At 46.6% G+C, this 24,187-nt stretch overlaps 1 protein-coding gene across 1 annotated transcript in view; it reads right to left on the bottom strand.

The window, feature by feature from the left end:
* LOC135827329 (uncharacterized) overlaps nt 1-24,187 on the bottom strand; it is a 350,751-nt gene that overhangs the window by 40,769 nt on the left and 285,795 nt on the right. The window contains exon 20 of the mRNA XM_065339849.1: nt 21,320-21,396. Within this exon, the coding sequence (XP_065195921.1) occupies nt 21,320-21,396 (77 nt within the window). The remainder of the gene's footprint in view (nt 1-21,319; nt 21,397-24,187) is intronic.

Here is a 24,187-nt window from a genome sequence, read left to right as displayed (position 1 = left end):
GGAAGGGGAAGCTGAGCATTCCTTGTCAGTTTTTCAGCTAAGTACTCCTTGTCAGTTTTGTGCCCTTTTTTCACACTTGCTGACGGCATAATTATCTGGTTACATAGATGGACAGTTAGTCATAACTCATAACATGTTGTGCTTTCTCTAATTACCTGAAGAAAACGGCGGTTGCGATAATGAACAGTTCCCTTGCCAGTGGCATGTCGAACAATTTCCATTACCTACATTGCCAATAGAGGACACAGGAAACACAATGACAGATGTAAAAGTGGGAATGGGGAAGAGGAGAGAATCGTCCGTAGAGAAACATGGTTGGAGTGAAGTGAGGTGCCAGGAAAGACAGGGTAGAATGAGCAGAAGGAATACTTTCCTTTGTGGCTATTAACTATATACACGTGTATCCGTAGTAAATAGGGTCACAGAGAATACTAAGCTAGAATCCCTTTACAGGAGATCTCACCCAGCCTTGTTATCAATTTTGCGTCCCATAATGGTTCTTCCCTTTGCATGCTGAGCCCTTTTCTCCAATCCACTGGCTTTCCACCGCACTGACTCTCTTGGTGGAGTCTGCACTCACAGCTCCGAACGAAATTTATTCTCATTCCACTCCACCTTGATGGATTTTAATCGTCCTGGGCTCGTTGGAAAGATCAGGACCAAGCGAATCCATCCTGGCAGCTCTCAGCTCCATAGACACATCAGGGCCACTTCCACGTTCTCTCCAAACTACTCCACCGTGCCTCGGAACGGCACAACAACTCAATTTCACATTCTTGTTCAGCTTCTTGCCCAAATTCAACAGATTTTCACAATTAAAACTGCGCTGCAAAGCTCAGATCCAAGCGCTTTATTTGATGTCCATCACGCATGCGCCGTGCCAAAGGGAAATCCCCTGGAACGCTCCTCAACATAAAGAAGTCATGAACAAAAGAATCGCGTTCATTCTGGGCCGTGATTTCCGTGTTCATCTTGTCGCCGCTCAATGAATTCTTATCCTATCGCGAAGAACTTCATTTCCCCGGAAAGATGAGGTCAAGACCTTTCCAACGGTGTATTGATTGTGGCGATGCGGTTATGTTTGACGAAGTTACAAAAGTTTGTACACTGGTCTATGCACTGCAATATATCGCGGGATTTTTTGCGAGTTAACTCGTACGTAGTGGATCAGGTCATGCATAAAGTGCGAGTTAACTCGTACTCCGCACGCAAAGGGTTAAATATTATAGTCCTTATGCACATTGTACAGATGTACGAAGTTCTGTACTATGGCCGTAGGTGTGTACATACCCGGGTGGGTGTTCATTGTGTGCTATACATGCGCGTTTGACCCATTTAGCCTCACAATTCATGGCAAACGATCACTTTTCAAGCCTTCTTCACTTTGGGATTGAACTAACGACTAGCTAGATCTCTGCCGGAAAAAGATTTCGTATGAAATGCCTTCATGGCCCATTTCATAGTGGAAATAGCAGTAAACACAATAGGGTCCTGCACATTCAACACCCAACCGGGTCTACGGGATTCTACAAGATTATACGGGATTTCGTGCATCTGTACAATGTGCATAAGGCCTATTGCTGGAGTGCGCGATTCAGTATGAACTCGAACGACTCTTATCCGGGCTCCTTGGGACTGTGCACTGCCCATATCTCGGATTTTCCCGTATCTCAGGACAGCTCGTCTACCATGTGAGCCTGGATCAGCAAAAACCATCGGTTGTGAACCCTCTAAGATTCTCTAAATTGTCAGGATCGTACGACCACACGGCACGAGGACAACTCTTTTCCTTTACACAGTATATTTCACTTCATCGAATAATTAACAATGAACACTAATAACACCAGCTATGTATAGCATGCAAAACAGCGTACATGCAAAATATACGCATATAAAATGGGACATAACAGCGTATACAGCAAAACGCACACAGCCCATATAGCGTATGCCATGCAGCAACATCAGCGGTACGGCGGAGTCCAAATACAACATTGCAACGAATACAATGCCATAAGCGCGAAGGCCTTTCCCACTTGAGAACTGGTGGTTCGCAACATTCTCCCCACCAAAGGGCTTCTCACCGCCGTACAAAATGCACACAAGTCAAAAACGATCCGGGGCTCTGACTACGCGCCCAGAACGCGTCATCTCCTGCTGCCGTGGTGGTGGTAACGGTGCTGACGGTTCATACACTGGCTGCTGAGGGATGATAGCAGGTTGAGCGGCATTGGCAAGCCCAGGAGCCACGTCCTATGACGATACCTCTAATGGCACTAACCTTTGGATCGGCCTCAACAGGGTACTGGTACTCAACTTAACCTTGGCAACACGACGCTTACCATCTCGACCAGGGAATAACTCGATGATCCGTCCCAAACGCCAGAACTGCTTGCGCTTGGTATCATCGAGAACAAAGACAACATCACCCACAGCTAAAGGGCGCGACATGGTCAGTTGGTGCTTGTTCAGCTGACTTAGGTACTCCACCTCCCAACGATTCTTGACATGCTTCAGTGTCCGACTGAAGTAACGCAATCTCGATGACATCTGCGTAGCGTCCAAGGTACCTGCTGGCTTCTCGGACGACATCCAGATGTTACCCATCATCATTGCAGGGGTAACTGGTGGCTCATCCAGGCTATCAGACACATAAGTTAGCGGACGACTATTCACCACTGCTTCAACCTCATACAAGAGGGTCTCAAGCTCCTGGACCTTCAGAAACGCTGTTCCCATTATCTTCTTCAAGGCACTCTTCCGAAATGCTATCAAGAATGACTCAGTACTTAAACTATCGACCACCTCCAAGTGAACTGCTCTGGTGGTGGCACACACAAACAATGCTATCCATACCTTCGGAGATGACTCACCACGGCGCACGTACAACGGACCAGGATAGTCGATGCTGGTAGTTGCGAACGGCCTCTCGTGAACAACTCGGTCTTCTGGCAGCAGCGGGCAGACTTCTGAGGCAGCCTTAGCCTTGTAGCGGCGGCGTGTAACAAATCGCTGAGTAATGTTGCGTAGCGCTCGTCGACCACCGATAATCCAGAATTTCTGACGGATGAACGACAAGACTCCTTCTACACCTTGGTGCATCCTTTCAACATGCATTTTCTCCACCAGCAACTCGGTCAGATGATGTTTGCCTAACAGGACTGGGTGCTTGGCTCCCTACGCCAACTCGCTGTGCTGAAGTCGTCCCCCGGCTCTGAGCACTCCATGCTCATCCAGCAACGGTGCAAGCTGATACACCTTCGACCCAGGCTTCACTGGTTGACCTTGCTTGATCAGGTCAAGATCCTCAGCGAAACGTGCGGCTTGAACGATGCGGTACAATACGTTGTCTGCTGCAAAATAGAGTTCAGCACGAGGCTCAGTGTGCTTCCACTGCAACATCCGAGGCACAATGCCCTGTGCCCTCGACCAATTTCTGAATCGGAGCCACCATTCCTTATCAGATTCTCGACTACAGGTGGTGGCTGACACTCGTACTTCTACACTGGACTCATCTGTAGCTGCGGTTGAGGATGCGGTGGGCCAGTCATTGGGCTTCCTGATCCAGGTTGGTCCGCCCCTCCAGACCGGACTACGGATCTGCTGTGCACTACTCCCACGCGACGGTAAATATGCTGGGTTGTGAAGGCCCGGGCAATGGTTCCACACAATGCCGACCTTCTTCGATATCTCTTGGACTTGACTGACGTGGTTAGCCACAAGTGTTTTCCATTTGTACGATGGATTACTGATCCAATGAACGGTAGGAGACTGTCAGTCCAGCCATTGACTTCCGTGACGGTCACACGCAGCTCCTTCATCACAAACTCAGTGTAGCGAGCCGCTAGACATACTGCTTGTAACTCAAGGCGGGCTAACGTAGGCGGAGACACGGGTGCCACTTTGGCCTTGGCAAATACCAAGTGCGACTGTCCATTGACGACTGCATACAAACAACATCCAAACGCTTTCTCACTGGCAACCGCAAAGGCATGAAGCGCAATCGGCGTGTCAAGATTGCAGCAAATCCAACGTGGTATGTCAATGCTCACCACTTCGGCCAACTCTCCCCACCATTGCGCACATGCGGCTGCGATGCCATCAGACAACTTATCATCCCAGTCGCCTCCTACCTTCCAGGCTTGCTGTAGCAGTATCTTTCCCTGCACAACTGCCGGTGCTGCTAGACCTAGCGGATCAAACACTGACGCAACACACTTGAGGAAGGATCGCCGGGTCCAAACAAACGGCCTATCGGACTCGCCTAGCGCTGCTATGCTGAGCAAGTCATCACTGGTTTTCCATTTCAGACCGAGGACTTTATCTCCGGCCTCTGGATCGCACGGGATTTCGTTGCCTCGCCACTTGCGTAACTCCATGCCACCATATGTAAGCGCACGCACGCTGAACTCTTGCATCTCCTTGGCTTCCGAGGCATATGAGACACTAGAGACCAAATCGTCAACGTAGAAACTCGTGAGCAAGAGATCAATACGATCTCGCTCTTTGGGTGCAGACAGCACCCGTAGCTCCTTCAAGTGATGCTGAATCACCGCAGTAAGCATGTATGGTGAGCAGTTTACGCCAAATGGCAGTTTCGTTAGCCTCCAGGTTAACAGGTCATCGCTGTCGCTTCGACCGGGCCAAAAGAAACGCAGGTACGGACGGTCTTCGGGATTAACTGTGACCATGAAGAAAGCCTTGCGGATGTCCGGTTGCGGCGCGCTCTTATATTCACGGAACCTTAATAGCATACCGGCGAGACTCGGCAACAGTGACGGTCCAGGGTCAACCATGTCGTTCAACGACTTGCCATCTGGAGCCGTCGGCGAGGCATTGAACACCACTCTTAACTTCGTGGTTGCAGCGTTCTCTCGGAATACACCATGATGCGATACATAGTACCCGGCATCGCTCTCACATGGCTCCAGCTCAATTGCTCCAAGCTCGCGGTACTCCCTGATCAGCACATCATCATAGAGCGCACGCTTGCCATTCCTCTTCAGCTTTTCAAGAAGCCGCGTTGCGATGACTCTAGGTTGAGCATAGTTATCCGTTGGGCGACGCTCATTTCGCCACAAGAGACCCACTTGGTACCCGCTGCCCTGGCGACACAGCGGGAAAGATGGCAGGTGCTGATGTTGTTCTGGAGGTTCATCCAACTGCCATAGTTTGTCGATGTGGGCTGTGACACATGACACGGTCACGGGCTGACTGTTTCGACTTTGTGCAGACGCTGGACCAGATAATACACTACCGACTGTGTTCCACACCGTCTCACCATTAACTTCCTTCTTGCTGTGCAGTACCGCGCAATCAGCAGTTGCATTTCGTCTGATGTCCCTTGTTGAGGCTTGTCACTCAGCTCTACTCCTCAACTGTGCCACTGCGCAATGGTCTGCGGACTTGCGCACTTCAGGTCCAGCTCTAGCGTTGGTTTCACAAACGCGCGTACCCGAATGCTAGCGAAGCTACCCTGGATTGTGATGGCGTACTTATCCATGCGCTGTTGGGTTGGTTCCGCGGCGAACGGCTTCACCTCTACTTTTTCAACCCCAACGTCTTCTGCATCAATTGCTGACACCAACGCTGCAGTCACGAATGACGCCTCAGCACCCGAGTCCAGGAACACACGAACCTTCGCGTTTCGAGTTCTTCCCTCAACTCGTGCCACTCCGGTCATCAGCCGCACACTTCACCAGTGTAGACAGCACGATCCAACATTCTTCTCCGTTACTATATCAGTCGTTTTCTCCTGGCTGTAACCTGCTCTGTCCAACACATCATGTATTAGCAGGTGGTGTTTCCTCTGGCATTTCATGCATCTCGAGCCTGACCGACATTCTCTGGCCATATCATCATCATCATCTGCGTTGCCGAAAAAAATAATAAAAGTAAAATTTTAAAAAATAATAATAAACGGCATTATGCAGCTGTGTAAGCAGTAGATGCACAGTGCGACTGCCAGGCATCTCTGTCAGATGCCAACTGGCAATTCTCATGCAGAGACATACCAGTCCACGAAACGATGTTGTCAGCAAAGGAAATCTTCGGACGACCACGCTTTCTCTTACCATCCACGACACCAAACATCACGTCACGTACAAGCTCGCAGCCAGATGGGCGGCATGTGTGCCCGAAATAGGTCAGTTTGCGTATCTTGACCCTGGCTAGCAGCTGTCTCTGTACTCCCAACTCCACCAGGATACTGTCATTTGTGCGCTTCTCCATCCAGGATACTCTGAGCAGACGTCGGTAGCACCACATTTCTGCTGCCTGTATTCGTCGTTCATCTGTCTTCCGCAGAGTCCAACTCTCAGCTCCATACAGCAGGACAGACCACACTAAGGCATGCATTATCCGGATTTTCAGCTGTCTGGAGATGTTGTGGTCTTTCCAGATGTCAATTAACTGCAGCATACGCTCTTTCGCCATGGCAATTCTTGACCGAATATCGAGGCTGCAATCACCGTTTGTTGTCTTCCAGGATCCCAGATACTTGAAACTGCTCACCTCTGCAATTCGTTCTCCGTCGACCACAAGGGGCGTTGGAGCAGTATCGTTTGCACCAGCAGTACAGGTTCCGATATGCATGATCTTGGTTTTGGACAGATTCAGTGACAGGCCCTTCTCTCTTCCAGCGTCATTAACAGCATTGGTGAGGGTAGACACTTCTGATGGATGTGCACACAATCCCGTGTCATCTGCATATCGTAGGTTCGACAGCTGGCGTCCTCCGATTCTCACACCGATACTGTCCACATCAGCAACACGCATAACACTCTCAGTATACAGGCTAAATAGATGTGGGGACAAAATACAGCCCTGCCGAACACCCTTCTTGATGGCGAACTCCGGCGAATGCGAGCCATTCCATCTGATAACTCCGCTCATCCCTGTGTAAAGATTCTGAAGCAAACAAACTATGTGGCGAGGGAAACCAAAATCCAAAAGGCAACCGAAAAGATGTGATCCATATGGCCATACTTAAAAGCCAGTTCCAGCAGAGTCTCTCTCGCTGCAGAAAAACCTTTCTCCCTTCCTGTGGCAGCGACTTTAGCTGCTTCTCTGCATCTGCGACCGATATCGCCATGCACTGTGCCGACGCCGTGGGCCTCGGCACGGATCGTTCTACTGGCTTCCTGGCAGTATCACCCTGTTGTCCGTGCGCGACCCGGTAAGATGCGCCGTGCTCTTGTACCTTTTTTTCTTCTTTTTTTTACTAGAGCCACGTAAACCCGTCATGTGTGAGCCATGAATAAGGGGAGTGGTGGCGTGGTCTGGGATGCTCTGCCGACCTTGGGTCTCGGCTTCATCACAACCAGGCGCGCCAATAGCAGAGAGAGAAAGAGAGGGAGGGAGAGAGAGAGAGAGAGAGAGAGAGAGAGAGTGAGAGAGAGAGAGAGAGAGAGAGAGAGAGAGTGAGAGAGAGAGAGAGAGAGAGAGAGAGAGAGAGAGAGAGAGAGACATAGACAGAGAGAGAGAGAGACAGAGAGACAGAGACAGAGAGATAGAGATAGATAGATAGATAGAGAGAGAGAGAGACAGAGAGACAGAGAGAGAGCAAGAGAAAGAGAGAGAGAGCGAGCGGGGAGGGTTGGGGGCAAGAACTAAATAAAGTATAATTATATAATGCGTAAGGGGTGCACATTCAGATCCAGAGGAAAGAGTAAGCAGGGCACGAGGCGTACGGCAATATGCAGCAGTGTGTGGGCAGATGTGCATACGTCTTACAAAGTGTCAGTGGCCCAGTGCCATTGCTGGGCACGGAGGTGCCGGAAGACAGACACTTTGAAACTTTGCAGCCGTTTCCGGTCAGGTCCTGGCGCAGAGACATCCCGTAGCACTGCCGTTCGACCAGGTACGTCTTCAGCTCACGTCCGCATTGCTCCAAGATTACCTGCTTTGCCATTGCTTGCAGCACCGGGGACATTTTACCTATATCGGCGCTATACTTGGTGTCCACCTCGCCATCTTCTGTCATAGCGAGTGTGGCCCACATCTCTACCTCTCGGCAAACACGGACAACGTATTGGTGAAACGACTCATCTGACCGCTGCTTGCCTGTCAGCAATGTCTTCCACGCTTTATCCGGAGTCTTTCCGAGCGAGGCAAGCAACTCTCGCTTTGCTTCCTCGTAATTATTGCATCCAATACATATCCTCTCCGCTTTGCTACCCGCTAGCGCGATGCGCAGTCGCAGCAGCCATTCGCTTTCTTCGAACTCGTTCTTGGGACAGATGTCCTCGAACAGGTCAAGATAACGCTCCAATGGCTGCGTTCCATCATATGAGGGGATTTTCATCAACGGTTAACGCCCACCGCTGTGACTGGGAGCTTCTTCTGTACCTCCCTTTGCGGCTTTACAATCACCCTCATACGCATTGGCGATGCGCTCGTTAATCTCCTTTTAAAAGTGTTTTGTCAAACTCGGTGCGGAGCACCTCCTCTCGTCGTCTGGCACTGCGCTCCTCACGCTCCTCATGCTGTTGGAGCCTCTGCTCCACATGTACCTTCAACAACTCGCCTTCTAACCCTAACCGCTCTCCATTGTCGATAAAGCCGGCTTCCAAATTGTTCCATAGTTCCTGTGCCATGCTCGCTTCATATCCTGGCGTGGTCGCCAAATGTTGTGAACCCTCTAAGATTCTCTAAATTGTCAGGATCGTACGACCACACGGCACGAGGACAACTCTTTTCCTTTACACAGTATATTTCACTTCATCGAATAATTAACAATGAACACTAATAACACCAGCTAGTTATAGCATGCAAAACAGCGTACATTCAAAACATACGCATATAAAACTGGACATAACAGCGTATACAGCAAAACGCACACAGCGCATATAGCGTATGCCATGCAGCAACATCAGCGGTACGGCGGAGTCGAAATACAACATTGCAACGAATACAATGCCATAAGCGCGAAGGCCTTTCCCATTTGAGAACTGGTGGTTTGCAACACCATCACATGTGTAAAAATTCCAAAAAATATTAAGTGCTCCAAATTGATCCACAACTTCTGATATCCAGTCTTAAGAAATTTTAGATCAATCACAGCACTGTAAGTGGGCCAATATTGCGGTACACCACACCTCTGTACAAATGTTGGAAGTGGTACTTCTGTGTAAGATACAAGTATGAGAGTTGGTATGTGTCTGATCCTGTTAGGCCATGCCATCACTCAACTGGATGAGAAGGAGGAATTTTATAGTCCTTGGGGGTGTACTCAGACACTTGCTTGTGCAAGTAATTAATTGGCTTCACTGACTATAGCGTATCTAAGGGCATATGACCAAGAGAGTTCCAGGGGCTGATATTGCATATGACCAAGAGAGTTCCAGGGGCTGATATTGCATATGACGAAGAGAGTTCCAGGGGCTGATATTGCATATGACGAAGAGAGTTCCAGAGGCTGATATTGCATATAACCAAGAGAGTTCCAGGGGCTGATATTGCATATGACCAAGAGAGTTCCAGGGGCTGATATTGCATATGACCAAGAGAGTTCCAGGGGCTGATATTGCATTTGACCAAGAGAGTTCCAGGGGCTGATATTGCATCCACACCAGGCTCTGTACTGATGCTCCCCAAGCCCTTCACTTCCATGAAAACATATGTGCACACACGGAGTGCAATCCTAGTGGCTGTGACTACTTAGCACACAGGATCATAAGCTACATACTAGTATTAGGTGCAGATACAATCATAGTCATTGAGACATTGTTACCTGACCCAACAGAAACATATTTTTGAATTGTTTTGGGAGCTGCTGCATGGACCAAATAAATGTTTCAAGTAACAAGTTGCTCAGCGTCCAAGCCAATGAAGCAGATCTTGTCTTGCGCTAGTACTCGTTGCTCTTACAGTGGTGAATCGAGACACATTTGCTCTGCATCGTCACTGTCGATATCTAACAAACTTACTAGTGAAGGAGTCATTCATCGCTCAACAATATCCACTTCGTCGTTATTCTCATCAGCGCTGCTTTCTTCAACACAAAATCTGCAGCCTCGCTGAGTCGCTTTGCGGCAGGAGAGAGTCGTGTTCCGGAGCTCCGCAGCTTTCACTTGACTCTCAGTCATCATGAAAAAATGTCGCGTCATGATTGGCGTCAACGACGATCGATGCGCGTGCAATGCTCGCGTCCTGGGGTCGTACTTATTCGCCCGCCAGGCGCAGGTACGTGGGGTTTCCCAGTCGTGTCTCCTCACTTGCCTGGGGCTTCCCTAGCTAGCTAGTCACTGTAGTGGATGCACATCCCACTGTTTACTGTAGTTACAAGATGTCTTTGGTGCGTTTGTAGAACCACTACAGTCACTGACAAACAAACAAACACGGGCTTGTCAGGCGGAAGAAAGACTAGTGACAAGAAAGACAGAAAGGTGATGGCTTAGTGGTTAGGTCTGCGACATTTCTTTCGCTCGACTTCACTTTTTGATCAATTTGATATCAAACACAAGCGTTTTTGCTGATCCGGGCTCATGTATTATACCAGTTTTTGAAGAAGTTTTTTTGGCACATTTTCCGCGTATTCAGGATAAAGAAAATAGTGCATTGATGAAAATGTGTGGATTCCACAGGCGGGCTGTGATAAATTGACACTAGTGTACACAAAAAATAATTCAAACCCCCAACTTGGAAGCAGTTTTGCCATAGGAACTCAAGCTAATGGTGCCCGGTAGAGAGGCGTGCCAGTATTTGAGGCGTCAGGATAAGAGACGCTTGAGTGTACTCACTGCTATTAATATTTGCAACTATTGCACCCTTTCCGCAGTCTTAGTAAACTACATTGCAGCCATTCATACATGATTGCACTCATTCCAAACACCCACACAGGGACGTTTCTGCTGCGAACGCCACAGATGGGTCACTAAATGTTTTGGCATAACCCATCATTAGTTTGAACCAGTAACCTGATACTGAGCCATGCCTGAATATTTGGTGAATCAAAAGCGGTGTTTGCAGCAGGGAGACGATGTGTAAGTGTCTGGAGGGAATGCAGTGATATTGTTACCTCATTGGTTACGCAAGTTTTCGAATGGGAAATTCATTTTGATGTATTTTCTTTTCTTCTAAGTTGCGCTTACCTTCTCCTCCTCCTCTGGGTACTGGCTCTCAAGATGGCGGATAATTGCCCTTAGTCTAGCCGCAGGCTGAGCCCAATCGCTGTGATCACTTGCTACTGCTGAGTCCAGGCATGTCCTGTTGTCCTGGTAGAATGAACAATGGTCAATCAACAAGAAAGTAAAACAGACCTCTTAGTAAACATGGTAGATAGCTCTGTAAACCAGAACAGCAGTTGATTTTGAAGACTTTGCAGATTCAAGAAACAAATGACTTTTCTAATGCCTATTTTGAGAATTATCACAACTCCCATCAACACAATAGCAGAGCCAAACTATGTCTTGGGATCAGAAAATTGTACAAGTACAATTTTTTAAATTCATACTTCAAGTATGGTATTGGTCAGAGAAAATAATGTAATTCGTCATTGGTTGATTCGCATTGTTGAGTTGTAGGTAGACCGGTTTGTCCAATGGTTTTACCAATCTCCTTATTATCCTGTTATCTTTGTTCCCGAGGGACACACCTCGTGCACATCTTCATTGCGTCTTCTTCCCCTCATTGGACCTTTCCGCACGTGAGCCTTCCAAGTGATATGAGAAGGTTGGTGTTTTTCACTTCGCACTTCATCTCAGTACCCCTGACAGGTGTGTGCCTTGTTGTCGCACTATCTGACTATGTATTATCTCGTTGCGTTGGTGGATCGTTGTCAAAACTCGTAATGTGTTGGTTCTTCCTCTTTTACATGAATATTATTGGTTCACCACCCAAGGTTAAAATCGAATCACTGTTATCAACACATTGTCTCACATACAACTGCCTTCCTAACTTTGCACAATACTGTTTCTATGTCACACATCGCAAGCATTATCGTTCTTATCCAATAATTCTTATTGACGTATTGACACATTCATTTTCTCTTTTCTCAATATATAAAACCTTAGATTGTTTCCCATTTTCATTTAGTCACGACACTTCACTCATAATTTGGACAAGAAAAAGTTCTGGAGTTAAAACTTCTTTGGTTGCAATGTTTGTGATATGAATGCGCACTTGGTTCTATTCATCGGCATATTACGATTATTATCTCCACTCTGCCAATTTAACTAAAATTGTGACTTACCTTTCTCAAGGCAAAAAGATCTGAACCCTTTTGAAGCAGAAATTCTATTACCTCCGGCGTGCCGCATCTACAGGCTATGTGCAATGGAGTGTCTTGATCCTGGAGTAGGGAGAGAAAGAGAAAGAGAGAGAGAGAGAGAGAGAGAGAGAGAGAGAGAGAGAGAGAGAGAAAGGGAGGCAGAGAGAGAGGGAGAGAGATAGAGAGAGAGAGAAAGGGGGGGGAGAGAGAGAGAGAGAGAATTAGAGTGAGCAAGTGAGAGAGCTACAATGTAGATAAAAGGCCTGAGTGTGTATGACCAATGCAGGTGCACAAGCAGCTGCTATACAGGAACTCGTCAAGCTTTGTGTACTGGGTGCAGACCAGCTAGAGAAAGGATTTACTAAGAAACAGTGTACAGAAGATGGTGACCTAACAGTTTGTTCAGGTTCTGACCAGAGTACTACTACAAGTAATCAGGAAATATCATGCGTCATAAGAGACCATGTCTGAGAATACCAAAGTATGTGTGCAAGCCGATCTGTCCTTTCATTTTGCTCACAATCATGGGGGTAGGTTCCCTTTGGGGTGTATATCGGCCGTCCTAAGCCCTTGAATAAGTTTCTTAAAAGGTAGAACCTCAACACAATGCCAAGGAACATAATTACCCCCCCCCCCCCGATATGATTGCGGGATAATCCCTTTGGGAGCCCTTCTGGCTTCACCATAGCCGCGAGGTACTGCCGTTTGGTGACTCAGCATTACCAACCACACAACAAGCCGACCTGTTTGGGAGCTATTACGCGTTGTATTACCAGGAGATAGGCAACAATTGCCGCATACAATATGCAATATTCTGGTCCAATGCCAGAGCTAGTATTGCAGGCACCGCTGTGCGTTAGTATGGCCACTGCCGACACTAACTGGGGCAACAATTGCCCGGCGAGAATTCAGACGTGTCAATACACGAGCATGCAGTAGGGATGCACTTGTGGGCGAATGTAGGCATACTTGGCTCAATGCCGGCCTGACCCACGATCCCTACTGTTGAATTCAGATGTGTCAATACACGAGCATGCAGTAGGGATGCACTTGTGGGCGAATGTAGGCGCACTTGGCTCAATGCCGGCCTGACCCACGAACCAAAGAAAAAAGAGAACAAAACCCAACACAACACGGGAAAACAACAGCAGAGTAGCGATCTCATCCGAGTCTTCTTCTCCAGCTTCTCCTCCAGCCTCCAAGCAAATCCAGCATACCGTCAGAGCTCCAGAACGCCCAACCGACTCCCGATGATGATGATGATGATGATGTCAGTGCATAGCAAGTGTGATAACTGTTCAATGATGATGTCAGTGCATGTAGCAAGTGTGATAACTGTTTAATGATGATGTCAGTGCATGTAGCAAGTGTGATAACTGTTCAATGATGATGTCAGTGCATGTAGCAAGTGTGATAACTGTTCAATGATGATGTCAGTGCATGTAGCAAGTGTGATAACTGTTTAATGATGATGTCAGTGCATGTAGCAAGTGTGATAACTGTTTAATGAGGATGGATCCTTGCTGTTGTGTACCCTGCTGTACTGGAACTGGTCCTAGTCACACACATCGTGTCATTCAGTCATACATAGAGACGATCTGTTGGCTACTCTCTTGGTCTCCACCCTACGGGAACCACCAACCTATCTGGACCCATCCCATAAGCTATCTCCCGGCGCTCTCTCTTGCTAACCTTTGAAATCTTTCATACATCATTGCTAGGGTTTGGTGTGATGTAAAAGAAAGCCACTTCCTTTCCTACATTGTCGGAATCGGTCTATGTACCAGCGTAACATGTACTTCAGTCGCGGCCAATAAAAATCACACCAGCAAGTCAAAAGTAGCTCAGCGTTTGCACTCCAATGACTTCATGTACGTTCCTAAAACTGATCTGAGGGCCGCAGCGGCCGCATGAGACTTGGCATTGCTTTCGTCACGTGGTTTGTGGGAGACTTCCGTGATAAGAATCCATTTGCTTTTGGAGAATCCTTTTAAATAAATACAATACAGTTTGGCCAATTGGATTTCTTTGGCCACGACTGCTCAGTCCTCATGTACTAGTGTATAATATGGAATGACGGCAAGTAGCTATTTCTGTGACAAACTGTACTGTGTAGTGTGTAAAATGCATGGTGCAGTGGAACACCTAAGTACACATGTACTGTACTGTGCAGTGTGTAAAATGCATGGTGCAGTGCAACACCTAAGTACACATGTACTGTACTGTGTAGTGTGTAAAATGCATGGTGCAGTGCAACACCTAAGTACACATGTACTGTACTGTGCAGTGTGTAAAATGCATGGTGCATTGCAACACCTAAGTACACATGTACTGTACTGTGTAGTGTGTAAAATGCATGGTGCAGTGGAACACCTAAGTACACATGTAATACAATCATCATTATAGTTAGTACGGCCTTAAGGATAAGTCCTTGTTACCTGAGATTAGTTACCAGGACAACAGGAACTGCGTAGATAACTACTCTCTCACACATGCAGTCATCTTTAGAAAATTATGCTCTATTTCTGATTCCTGTTATCATGAAGTACATAGTCAGCCATCTCTCTGTCCCCACGTCGTTTCTCCACTGACCAATTTTGTCATTATCAAATGTCAGCCTTCAGCATATCTCTGCTGTATTTGAGAGCGATGGAAAAGGGGATTTACATAAGGATTAGCTGAACTATAGTCACCATTAGTACACACACAGGTGAAACAGCTCAGTAACATGCTTCACCGCACTCATACATTGCATCCAGCACAACACATTGAGCAGCAGACAGCACACAGGCACACTGTGAAGGTCGGGTCTCCGTATGGATAACAAAAACAAGACTTCCGAATAATGATGATGAAAATAGCGAAAGTGCAGTGCACAGTACACTAACAAGTTGTGTACCGTAATGACGTAATGAAGTAATGAGGTAATGATCCGGCAAGGCAATTGCAGCAGTGGTACATGGTGTAGACCATGGTAAAGTGTAAACGCATCATGTTAAGTGCAATGATAAGGAAAACAAGTGCAAGATCAGTGCAGACACACACACACACACACACACACATTCTGTGCTGTAATTAAAAAGGAAGGCATGCAAAGTAAAGTGCAGTTCCCACAAACGGTGTTCCTTACTGATACAGAAAAACAAAGTCAGAAAACAGAAGAGCATGAAAATACATTGCTGACTCCAACCATGTAGAATACTAGAGGCGAAAAGCAACAAAAACAGCAATGAAAACAGCTGGCAGTGAAAAAGTAACGACAACAGCTGGCAGTGAAAAAGCAACGAAAACAGCTGGCAGTGAAAAAGCAACGAAAACAGCTGGCAGTGAAAAAGCAACGAAAACAGCTGGCAGTGAAAAAGCAACGAAAATAGCAATGAAAACAGTGATGAGCTGCACAAAGACCACAGTGTGATCTCACATCATGGATAAAAGTAATGAAGTGAATGATCAGTTCACACACACACGCACGTATTCTGTGCTGTAGTGATAAGAAAAATGATACAAGCGAAACAGCAGTGTACACAAACAAATCATGTTGTGTAACTGTCACAGAAAACAAATGAAAACATCACTGCACACACACCCATGCAATCATATTGCAGGTCGGTAGTGATGTAGGCTGGCAAGGGAATAACAATGACAAAAAGCTCACTGGGGTCTGGAATGATGGGTAAAAAAGAGAGAAACTGTGGGTCACACAAGCACATTCTGTGCTTTAGTGATGAGAAAAATAACAAGCAACACTACAGTGCTGTAGTTCATAAACATTATACATGTAATTGTGTCATGTAATTGTGTCATGTAAATATAAAAGTAAAAAAACAAGTGACATCGCAATGCACACACGCACACATACATATTTCCATGAGGCAATAATGGAGACTAGCAAGTGAAGCCGCAGTGAAACGCACAAGCCACGTTGTGATCAGAAATGATGGATAAAAACGAGTCCGACTGTGCAACATGCAGACAATCATGACAGTGTGTTCTGTTCCGTTGTAGTACTAAAAGCAAGCCGAACGGGAACTTCAGGGCAAACACACACGTGGACATCATTGATGACGAAGAAGAGCAAGTGAAATGGCATTACACACAAGCACTTTGTGCTACAAAAATAGCTAGGCAAATTTTGTAGCCGGCAATAAGTGCACATGCACATACAAACAAACAAACACACACACACACACACACACACACACACACACACACACACACACACACACACATACATTCAACATATACATACACTCACAAACACATACATTCATAAAAAAAGACTTGAAAAAGACGAGTGAAAGTGTCAGTGAACATAAACGCAAAATCCATAGTTCTCTGTAATACTGAGGTAAACAAGAGAAAGATTGGTGTACAAACATGCAGGACAATATCCAAGTGAAAGAGTAAACAACAAATTGCCACAATGGCCAATTTCTAGCCAGCATGACTACTAATTGATAATGGAAAACATCAGCCACTGTTCCGACTCTGGCGTCAGTGACCATGACAACGATGACCTGGTTAGAGAGTGTAGTCACCTTTAACCTGTATGTGACAAACAAACAAATACATGATGTACACATCATTTATACACACACACGTACACAAATACATGATGTACACATCATTTATACACACACACGTACACAAATACATGATGTACACATCATTTATACACACACACGTACACAAATACATGATGTACACAACATTTATACACACACACGTACACAAATACATGATGTACACATCATTTATACACACACACGTACACAAATACATGATGTACACAACATTTATACACACACACGTACACAAATACATGATGTACACATCATTTATACACACACACGTACACAAATACATGATGTACACATCATTTATACACACACACGTACACAAATACATGATGTACACATCATTTATACACACACACGTACACAAATACATGATGTACACATCATTTATACACACACACGTACACAAATACATGATGTACACATCATTTATACACACACACGTACACAAATACATGATGTACACATCATTTATACACACACACGTACACAAATACATGATGTACACATCATTTATACACACACACGTACACAAATACATGTACACACACACAAACTTGTACACGTGCACACACACACACACACACACACACACACACACACACACACACACACACACCATGCACCATGTACCATGTATACGCCTGTCGCAAGAGAAGCACGGAAATCTGCAAATGCACTGGACGTGCACCCACAGATTTTCTCTAAAAGCAACGATAGCGAACAAAATCTGAATAAGACAGATCAAGACCTGCGCCAGATAACTGTCTAATCCACACAACTGGCGAAGCAAGGTGAATCGAACACAGTTACTAAGCACATCCTACACTTGCTGGGGTAACCAGTATATACAGCACGCTGCTTTGATAGAAGCAGACTCTAGATGCACTGGTACCTTGAAGTGAAATTGGAGTTATATAACCAACCAGCCTCGGCTATGAGTACTGGGAACCCAGAGCCAACAAACATACCAACAACCTCAGCCATGAAAGATATTATAGTAAGGACACACTGGATTGTGGAGCCGAAACTAGTTCAACTTCCAAATGCTTACACACACACACACACACACACACACACACACACACACACACACACACACACCTCACCTCACCTCACCTCAGACATGCCCATCGCAGAAGCAATGATAGCGAATAGCTATGTTAGACATAGCAACTTGTGCTGGGATTACACCATTCAACAGCTTGCAAGGCTGATGAATTGACCGCCACTATTTTTAGCCTGGTATCCACCACACAGCTGTTTGAAGTGACTTTTTCTGGCCAGTGAATCCCTATTTTTTCATTTTGCATTTTTTTCTACACGCACACACCACACCACATACTCCGGCATACACACGCACACGCACACGCACGCACGCACACGCACACACACACACACACACACACACACACACACACACACACACACTCACATGCACACACATATACACACCACGCACGCACATACACACACACCACGCACCGCACACGCGCACTCACTCACACACGCACGCACACACGCACGCACACACATGCACTGAACACACGTCAGTGCATACTTGGTCCGTCTAGTTAAAATTGGCGCATATCTTCGCACTTGATAATAAATTGATTTTTCGGTGATATGCCTGTGTTATACGACATGGAAGCACCGATTCACCATCCTAACATAACCATTGAGCATTGCTTCCGACGACATGACAGTTTCTGCTTACTTCCAGCTGTCTGGTGGCGAGAATGGTTGACCGCGGGGAATTTAAGAAAAGCTGGAAAGTGCTTCACGAGCTTGAATTTCAGTGCTCGCACAGTACAGCGCCCAAGTGAAGAGTTATCACCAGCAAATCGCTGACGAAGAAACTACAGCTCATGTAGACATCTCCAGAACATGAGACCAATCCGGCAGACACACTTTGAAGCTCACAGAGGACCGGGCAAAGGAGCTAATCAAAATAAACACCAAGTCCTGAGGGAAACGCTCGTGCAAAGGACTTTCAGGAAAGCAGCCGAACAGACTGGTGCAAGGCCTTAGGACTTAGGAAATTAGGTGCAGTAGATCTACGCACAGGTGTTACATCAATTAAGTGGAAGCTATCACTGCGCTGCATGGTATGGGAGGGCCTTCAAGCAGCCAAACAATTTTCAAGTAGATGTCATGGCAACCGGCAGTGGTGATGTAATCATATAGGAGTGTGCTGATCACTGACCTGATTAGACTCGATCACTCTCCTTCAGCAAACTGTTCATCTGCTCAAGCCGTGTTGTGTACAGTTGTCCATAACCCTTGACGATCTTGCACAGCTTGATGTAGCCATCACGCTCCTGTGCCATGATAATATCCAGCAGCTCACAGTTGTGGGATTTGCCACCGTGGTTCTTCTCAGTGATCATAAGCCTGCTGACCTGATCCAGATCCGTAAAGAAGCCATGACTCTGAGCTTTGTCACGTAGGCCAGCAGCACCTAGTGATTGCAGCCAGATGTGGATATCATCAATGAAGATGGCATGCTTGAATGGGTTCTTAAAGAACGTCTCTGAAAAGCAGAAAGGAACGTGATCATATATTGATGATGCCAATATACAATCTGATACGGTACTGTTTCTGCCAAAGCAGCAAAGGCAGTATAAATGTTCTGCAGACAAAGTGCCCGTTACGTCAAATGATCAAATACCCTTAGAAACTATTCCAGCCCGTCAATTTTATTAAATAAGCAACGAGGAGATAATCGATTTTCCTGATAAGTCTCTCATGAAAATTGATAGGAAATTTTGCTTTTATATTCATCATATTCTTCTATTCTTTTGTTTCGTAACCTCTGCCTCACTTATACTATTCCTGACTTGTTTTATCGATTGAACGCGTCCTTCTCGACATCAAGTTTTTAAGTTGTGCATTTGCCTCATAATGCATGCTGCCAGAACACTCTGGTTGACTTTGCTATGAATGAAGGCAGAGTTTTCACATCTGACAATAACGAGATTGCTTCCACACTTCTACAACTAGATACCTGACAATAACGAGATTGTTTCAATACTTCTACACCTTGGTGGATCTACCTGGCGTGGAATTTGCATTCACTTTGCTTGCAGTACTTTTCTTTTCTCCAGCACATTTCAGGACAGGATGATACAGATTTTGCTCTCGCTCGTTTTTGCTCTCACTTTCATTGTTAAAACTCACACTTGTGAATTTCACTGCTGTTGTTCTTAGTGTTATTTCTCTAACTTAGATTTTCTATGATAGCTACATTTTGTTTCAGTGTCCTTTAGTACAACAACGATTCGTGATGAGTGGTGCACGAAAACTTGTTCGAATCCTTGTTTTCTCTACACAATTTCTGCATATTTTCATCGTTTTATTGTACATTGTCTCCACCGTTTCACATTGTATGAATAAAGTGTACACAAATGTCGATTCAGCTTGTCTTATTGATTGCGGTTATCATATTATTGTCTCCTCGCCATTTGTTTCGGGAGACCTCGGTTTTTATAATAGTTTTTATTGGTCATAAACCCTCGACCTCCTCATTTATTGTATTTAGAATCAACCAGTAAAAACTCCTACTCAATCTCCAACACCAAAATTAGTGGACAGCTGTTATTTATGTTGCTATGACAACTCGTGTGCTGGACGAGTATTTGTTGTCATCGGTTCAATTTCTTTTACTCTTCATAGGCTATCAGATCCTTTTCCTTATTCGGTCTATTTATAACCAGTATCTATAATGAGAGTGTGGTCTGTCTCCATTGTTTCCGGTGTTCATTTCATAACTATAGCCACTTCTCCTTGTTAGACCTTATCTGGAAGGCCAGTTCTTGCATATTCCAACAGCAGCCAAGGGAGCTAGCTCTCTTTGTTATGGGGACTGGGTCCGATCCTAAAAAGCTGTTTTTATGAACTGTTTTTATGAACTGTTTTTATGAACTGCTTTTATTGGATAGGATACGATTATGTTGAATAAACGAGGTTTGCGTCAATGGGAGATTGACTTGGAGTTTTTACGAGTCGATTCTAAATATACTTATACCTCTCCATATTCACCTTATCATCCCTACAGCCCAACAAACGAGTCACGTTGGTCATACATGTACATGTACGCAGAACAAACTTAAGTCGTTGTTACTTCACTACAGACTGGCATGTTCTTGCATGAATCGGAGAGTGATGTGTTCCTGACAGAGTCTTGTTCAACTTTTTGTTAGGATCGATCGTGTACACATACAGCACCGAGTACTGCTCTCTTTACAGTAAGTATGGAAAAGTGGTGAATAAGTGGTGAATATCTAGCAATATCCACCACTTCTGTTGATAGTCAATTGCATGTGGGTGAATATGGAATGAAGTATAAGCCAGTGTATATAGAGCAAGAAGGTAGACAAGAAGGTATGTATTTTTGTGTGTTTTCGTGTATGTATATAGCATACAGGCAGACTAAGACAACAATGGTAACAACACACAAATTGAAGGGCAGTTGAGTGCAACTAGATGAGAACAGGATAAAGAGAGCAGTCTTATGTTAAAAGGAATAACGCACCTGTTTCTTCAGAGAGCTCCGCTTCATCCTCCTGATACAGGTTTGCAATGCGTTCGTCCGTTGACCACATGGCATGGCTGAAGATACACACGCACACCCACCCACCCACACACACACACACACACACACACACACACACACACACACACACACACACACACACACACACACACACACACACACACACACACACAAACACACACACACACACACACACACACACAAACACACAAACACACACACACACAAACACACACACACATTCAAAATGAACAAACATGGAACATACTAACTACTTCAATCGCCTAGCGTCGTCCGGGTTATGCGTGGTATCTACAATCAACGACCGCCATTGCCTCGCTATTCACGTACGTGGGACGTGGCCACTGTTCTAGAATACATTCGGTCATTGGGCCCGAATACTGCTTTGACCCTGTCGCACCTGTCCTGGAAGCTGTGCATGCTGCTCGCACTGGCTAAGGCAGCAAGAGTAAGTGAGATCTGTCACTTGGATATCCGCGCAATGCGCTTCCTGGCAGATGGTGTCGAGTTTGAGCTGACTCACGTCACCAAAACACAACGCTCTGGCGGCCCGCGGAAGTTCTTTGTGCCAGGTCTGCCGGCTGATCCGATCCTGTGCCCAGTGGAATGCATCAAAGCCTATCTGGATGTGACTAGGTCCAGCCGCACTACACCAGCGCAGAGTGCTCTCGTTGTGTCCACTCGCCGACCCTTTCAGCCAGTCTCGACCTCAACTGTCGCCAGATGGGTGACAACACTGCTCCAAGCAGCGGGTGTTGAAAGTGACTTCTCAGCCCATTCTACGCGGAGTGCCTCCACTAGCGCTGCACGACAAGCCGGGGTGTCATTGGCGGATGTGTTGGCGACAGCTGACTGGTCACGGCCCAACACATTCATCCGCCACTATTACCGACCGCACAGCCAAGCTTCTTTTGGCCAAGCCGTCTTGACGGTTAGCACTGGGTGAGGAGTCTTCTACAAGTGCGGACTGTGGTTCCGATTTCTATGCATGGTTTCTCATAGTGATCATGCCTTGCGCGCCTGCTCCCTGATTATTTCACTATCCATGCCGTTTCTTTGCTTGTGTGGAACACTACAGTTGAATCTGTTTCATATTGATTTGAGAAAGTGTATCTGTCCTCAGCGGTTATAACATGCTGTTTCCTTCCAGCTTCTTTCTCTTGACAGAGTGTAGTGTCGATGGCAACATACATTAGCCATTAATTTCATACCTTGCTACTCATGTGAGGTCTTTTCTTTAAACATCACACTGTCACATTCGTAGCCGGAGCCTCCGAGGTGTAATTAGGAATTCCGCTAGGACCTGAAAGGTCTGACGTGGAATTCAGGTTACACTAGGAGGTGAAGGCGGAGAATGTGACAGTGTGTTCCCACCCGCGCCGCCCCTGTCTCATTCTCCGCTGTCAGACGTTGCCTTTTGCTTGTCCATAAATGAGCTCATCAAAGGCCAAAGGAGTGAGGGAAAGGGCGGGAATATCAAGGGGACGAGGTTGGAGTTTGTGTAAATTTTCTCTTTAAATCGCTGTGAATTATTTGAAAAGCGAAGATTTGAGGCCTAACACAGAAAAGTATTTCATGAGATAAATCGATACTTGCACACACATGTAGATGCCCATATTGCTGGCCGCACTCCTGAGCGCATTCCTGCTCACACTCTTGCCAACGCCCAAACCCCTGCCCACACTCCTGTCCGCACACTTTGCCCACACTCCCCTGCCCACACTACCCCCCCCCCCCCCCCGCCCACACTTCTATGCCCACACTTCTATGCCCACACTCCCCTGCCCACACTTCTCTACCCACCCTTCTATGCCCACACTCCCCTGCCCACACTTCTCTACCCAATCTTCTCTACCCACACTCCCCTGCCCACACTCCCCTGCCCACACTTCTCTGCCCACACTCCCCTGCCCACACTTCTCTGCCCACACACCCTGCCCACACTCCCTGCCCACACTCCTCTGCCCACACTCCCTGCCAACACTCCCTTGCCCATACTCCCCTGCCCACACTCCCCTGCCCACCTTTCTCTACCATGGCTCCGGGTTCACGGATATGTGTTTACTGGCTGACATCATACCATCCTTGGTTAGTGCACCCACACAGTTACTGGCCACAGTGTGAGCGGACCTAGCTTCCCCAGTTGACCCCCTTTCAGAAGAACAGTGTACACTCTGCCCAGACTCCCCTGCCCAGACTCCCCTGCCCACACTTCCCTGCCCATACCTCTCTGCCCATACTTCTCTGCGCGCATTCCTGATCACACTCCTGCCCACACTCTCCTGCCAACCCTTCTCTGCCCACACTCCCTGCCCTCTTTTCTCTGCCTACACTCCCTGCCCACACTCCCCTGCCCACCCGTCTCTGCGCGCATTCCTGATCACACTCCTACCCACACACCTGCCCACCCTCCTGCCAGCCTTTATGAACACGCTCATACTCCTCCCCTCACTTCTCTGCTCGCATTCTTGATCACACTCCTGCCAGCCTTTCTGAACACGCTCATACTCCTCCCCTCACTTCTCTGCTCGCATTCTTGATCACACTCCTGCCCACGCGCCTGCCAGCACTCCTTCCCACACTCCCTCCCGCGCAGCTCAGTCCTGCCCCCACTCCTCACTACTACCTACACTACTGCCTGCACTACTGCCTACACTACTGCCTACACTACTGCCTACACTGCTGCCTACACTACTGCCTACACTACTGCCTTCACTACTGCCTACACTACTGCCTACACTACTGCCTACACTACTGCCTACACTACTGCCTACACTACTGCCTACACTACTGCCTACACTACTGCCTACACTACTGCCTACACTA

The sequence above is a fragment of the Sycon ciliatum genome, chromosome 11 (assembly GCF_964019385.1).
Source record: "Sycon ciliatum chromosome 11, ocSycCili1.1, whole genome shotgun sequence".
Classification (NCBI taxonomy): Eukaryota; Metazoa; Porifera; class Calcarea; order Leucosolenida; family Sycettidae; genus Sycon; species Sycon ciliatum.
Note: the sequence above shows the minus strand (reverse complement) of the source record. Positions and strands in the feature narration are given on the sequence as shown.